The sequence below is a fragment of the Tuber melanosporum genome, assembly GCF_000151645.1.
Source record: "Tuber melanosporum whole genome shotgun sequence assembly, scaffold_37, strain Mel28".
Classification (NCBI taxonomy): Eukaryota; Fungi; Ascomycota; class Pezizomycetes; order Pezizales; family Tuberaceae; genus Tuber; species Tuber melanosporum.
In genome coordinates, this window is record NW_003299052.1 from 107,791 (window position 1) to 112,551 (window position 4,761).

At 49.0% G+C, this 4,761-nt stretch overlaps 1 protein-coding gene; it reads left to right on the plus strand.

The window, feature by feature from the left end:
* The first annotated feature begins 2,378 nt into the window (after positions 1-2,378).
* GSTUM_00007558001 (uncharacterized protein) lies at positions 2,379-3,637 on the plus strand. XM_002839526.2 has 4 exons: positions 2,379-2,444; positions 2,564-2,940; positions 3,036-3,129; positions 3,185-3,637. Exons 3-4 carry the CDS (start codon positions 3,107-3,109, stop codon positions 3,354-3,356), a joined length of 195 nt encoding a protein of 64 aa, XP_002839572.1. The 5' UTR covers positions 2,379-2,444; positions 2,564-2,940; positions 3,036-3,106; the 3' UTR covers positions 3,357-3,637.
* The last annotated feature ends 1,124 nt before the right edge of the window (positions 3,638-4,761 follow it).

Here is a 4,761-nt window from a genome sequence, read left to right on the forward strand (position 1 = left end):
AAAAAGAAACTATTATATACTGTGCAAACCTCACGAGGTCAATGGTTTACGGGGTTTTTGCACCCGGTAACGTGAACGCTCGGGTGGAGGGGAAGCGTCCTGAGGGGTTTGCGGTTTCCTGTGTTCCTTTTACTTTGTCTCAACGGAGGTTGATTTTTTTTTGCAGTCTTTTCCCCCGCGTGGCCGAGAAGAATCTACAGTGACTAGACAAAAGTCTTGGTGATCGCTTAGTCAGCAACAGCTAAGCGAACACAATATGATCCCCCTTTAAAATCGCGTACACACTCTCCTGGAGATCTATCATGTTACACCACCCAAAACAATTATACAATGCCTCCTAAACGAGCTCATCAGCCTAAAACAGCCCGCCGAGAGATGACAGATGCTGAAAAAGGCATGATCATTGCCTTTTTCTATGTCTTTCAAACAATTTTGACCGTTGCCAATCTGGTCGGCCGCCCTTGGTTAACAGTTCAGAACTTTCTTGCATGCACATGTGCTCGTGGATCAATGGATAATAAACCCCGATCGGGTCGTCCCCAGCTTCTTAGTCGCCGAGAAAAGTGCACCATTGTCAGAGCTGCCAAAAGAGATAGTGCGATGACCCGTTTAGAACTCTGGAACCGATACACCCCTCATGTTTCAATTCGCACCATTGATTGTGTTCTCCGAGAAGCCAATGTTAAAAAGTGGCTTGCACAAACAAGACCTAAATTGGAACCAAGACATGCTAAGACTAGGCTAAAATGGGCCCTTGCCCAGAAGAATTGGACTGCAGAAGACTTTCAGGGTATCCTCTATAGTGACGAGTGTACGGTGCGAAAATCGGCAGATCCTCGGCGCATTTGGGTATTTCGATCACCACATGAAAAGTGGCTATCAGACTGCATTTAGCCTAGGGGGAAGACCAATGAGGTGGGCCTAATGGTTTGGGGCTGCTTTTGGGGAAAGCACCGAGGTCCTTTAGTTCCAATTAGGGATGCAACTGTGGATAGACATGTCTATATTAGACTATTGGATGCCCATTTAGGGCCACCTATGCAGGAGATCGCAGATAAGGTCGGAGATCCTCTCTTTCAGCAGGATAACGCAAAGGTGCACACAGCTCGCAACACCATGGCGTGGCTTACTAAGAACGGAATTGAGTTGGAAGATCACCCTCCACTTCACCTGATCTCAACCCGATTGAACACGCATGGGTTGAGCTTAAACGCCGATTGCATAAACAGTATCCCGATATCCTGAATACCCCTGGTGGTCCTGAGAGAGTGTGAGATCGATTGGCAGAGGTCTTACCATTGGTGTGGGAGACAATACCGGAGAGTGTCTTTGAAAAGCTCTGGAAATCCATGCCTTCATGTGTGGCTGCGGTGATTGAAGCTAAGGGGTGGTATACGGAATACTAAGGCTGAGTGGGGTGTTTACATGTACCGTAATTTTTAGTATCAATTTTTCTTTACTGTTATAGGATAGTGCAATACCGTTCAGGGCACGGACTTTGTCTCATATGGCGCAATCACCAAGACTTTTGTCTAGTCACTGTAGCATCATAATAGCGCATTTTTTCTTCTACCCGTAGGCAACGGATTTTTCTGCATAGAAATTTTTACAAATCCCTGTTTTCGGGTACCGTACTCGAGTACGCAACTTCTTGCCTGTTGCGGGTAGATTGGGACCGGAATTCTCCGTGGAATACCAAATGACTCTGAAAGTCCGGAACGTAAGGAGGTGCCGGGGGTTGTGGGTGTGTCTGTCTATCATATCAGTACAGTCGCACCCCGCTGTCCCGGACCTCGCTCTCCCGGATCCCCCGTTGTCCCGGACGAAATTCTCTGAGCTCTGAATTTTTTTGCACCAGAACGTACCCCGTTGTCCCGGACAGATTCTGCGGATTTTGGCCATCCGGGACAGCGAGGTGCGACTGTACCATCAATTCATGGTATACCCTTGTACGAGTACTGTACCGTACTGTACTTGAGCAATAAATAGAACCCGAACTTCAGCAGGTTAGGAGCGTTCAGGTGAGTTAATCCGAGAGAGCTACTGGTTTTACACAGTGACTACTTTCAGCCCCGAGAAACCACGAAAACACGAGAATGATCGAACACCAGCGAATGATGTCCTAGTTCAATGGTCGAACACGAGGACAACAAATAATATACAATCACCAAACGGGGAAATAGCTACTGTGATTATCTAGCAAAAAAGCGTATAGTGAACAGCATATGGTGAGCGACTCACAAAATGGTGGGATTCTGGATTGCGGTGCTGAATATCATGAATAAATCTAAATGATGCTTAGTCAGACTAAGGAAAACGTTGATCGCTAACACGCGACTTACGAGTAGGGTGGATAGGTTCTCTACTCCACGCGGCACCATTTGCTCAACAACACGCTCGCTCGCGTGCGCGACTCTACTAGCTAGACGGGAACGCAAAATCCGGTAGTATATACCAAAATTATCCACATAGTCTTCCGCCACTCGTCACACATGTGCTCTCTGTTCCACATGCATCCCCGCAACCCCCCATTTCTCACGCGCTCTGGCTAACAACAAGAAAGAACAGCTTCTCAAAGGCTCCCGTGGTTTGTAGCCGTCACCGCACTGCCCTCTGTCTCTTTTACACTCACGCGTCCCTTGTACTGGGCGGAACTTGAGCGGATAGCGCCGCACTGGCTGGGCTCGTTGGACCGCTACCGTCGGTATCCTACTGGCCGAACACCACTATGAAAGGCTTCTGCCCCCAAGAATTTACGAGGTGGCTGGCGGATCTCAGCAAGCGAAAACCACCCCCGGCTGTTCCGATTATTGGGTCCCCACCGTCAGACTTGCTAGAAGCGCAGAATTCCTACCGCTGGCTTGTGATGGTGGGATTGCGGCATAAAATCCTTTGAGATGAGCATGAAACAGTAGCAGTAGGGTGGTTTTACTGTACTGAGTATATATTCCCAATTATATCTTCCTCCCTCTCCTTCCTCCCCATATCGCAGCCCTACCACCTAACACTCCTCCTTATCCTCTACCACCGCATAGAACATCCGGTTGCCTATACCCCCCCTCCAATTAACTACAGCTACAATCCCTAATCCTGGCCTAGGTTCTGTATGAAAAAGAAAGACAAAAAAAGGTACATCTAAGCTTCCTCTTCCCCCTTTAGCAATTCACACTAACACACTACATAGCACTTCACGGCCACTGGCAAAAAAATGGAAAACCTCTGCTCCCGTAGTGAGTCAATTCGAGAGATGCGAATCGAGATCGGAGAACTACGGAATGGCCCCGCAAGGTCGGCGAGGGATGAGAGGTACAGGAGGTGTAGATCGAGGGTGGAATAACCGCTTCTTGTGGTGGTAGTAGTGGTGGCATACCCAATCAAGCAACAGTAGCAACAAGGAGCAGGACAGTTGGGCATCATGGAAGTTCACAGGAGTCCAGGGCCGCGGAGGAATTTGTGGCCAGAGCCGAGTCCAGGTGATATGGGAGGGACAGGAGTTGAAGGGGCGGAAGCCGCAGTCGTCTCACACAGTGGAGATGATTTCTTGATAGTTGTTGGGGGATGATGTGGTTGGACGGGTGAAAATGTTGTAGCGTGACCAAAGGAAGTGAGCTGGGGATTCAATCGTCAGAAGTTGATTCTCGTATCAAACACCTGCCATAAATTATCCAGAGAAGTGGATTACCCCCTAAACTCTGCCACTATGATACTTGTCCGGCTAAGGCTGAGGAGGGCGGGAGACACCCACCTATCATCATACCCGCGCCAGGTCTATACTAGTGAGTTTTCCCCAAGTGCCATTTTACCATTCTGGATGGGAAATTGTCGCCGATAGTTTAACTTGGCCCGTCTGGTTACCTCACCAGCCCTTCATTTCGAGCCCAATCATAAAGGTCTGCGGTAGAAACGCTATCTTTCCTTGGATTGGAGTGGCATGTCTGGTTGACACCAAAACATGATAATCAATCTGCAATGATGGGGCCAAAAACACCTTAGGGTTGTGAGTTCTGGCCCGGCCATCGAGGCAACGTATGTTTTAAGCAGCTATGACTCCGGAGCAGGAAAACCACGATCGCTGAGATCACAAACTATCACTCAGCTGAAACGAAACGCCAAGACAAAGATTAAAAGAGGAGTAAGATGATTTTTCAACTCGCTTGCTCAACTCAACTAACACATGAGGAAAAGACAGGTGTATAAATAAACGACGATTGGGCCTCTCATTTTCCCACTGGACTCCACACATCCATCGCGATCCCCGCTCATCCGCTCAAGTTTCCCTTTCCTCGGCTTGTTCCCATCGCTAACAAAAGAAAGGGCAAAAGAACAGGCGCTACGAAGAGCTCTCCCGCTGCCGTGCTACTTCCGTCGCCGACATCACTTCCGCTGCCGCATTTCTTCTGTACTTACATATGAAATACAGGCCCAACAAAGACGCTCCCGTTTCCTCCCATGCTCCCTCTACATCCTGCGCTCCTACTACCTTCCTCACTCCCGCCGCCATACGCCGTACTTCTCCGACAGACATGATAGGGCAAATCGGTGAATGGGTGGACGAATAACAAAGGACTGGTGATACGGTCGATCGGTCGGGCGTGCGGGCGGACTAATCGCTGGGCGGAAGGGCGGAAAGTCTGCAGATAAACTGACAAGAGAATAGGTAGACAGGCGAGCAAACGGACGAGCGAATAAATAAACGGACGGACAGACCATTGGGCGGGTGGACGAGCGAACAAACAAGCGGGCAGACAGACAGATAATAGG

What these genes read in the sequence shown, in the direction of transcription:
- GSTUM_00007558001 (XM_002839526.2), top strand. Translation starts at nt 3,107, where the DNA reads ATGAAAAAGAAAGACAAAAAAAG. An exon ending in AAAAAGAAAGACAAAAAAAG is followed by an intron (nt 3,130 to 3,184) that starts GTACATCTAAGC and finishes CACACTACATAG; the next exon opens with CACTTCACGGCCACTGGCAA.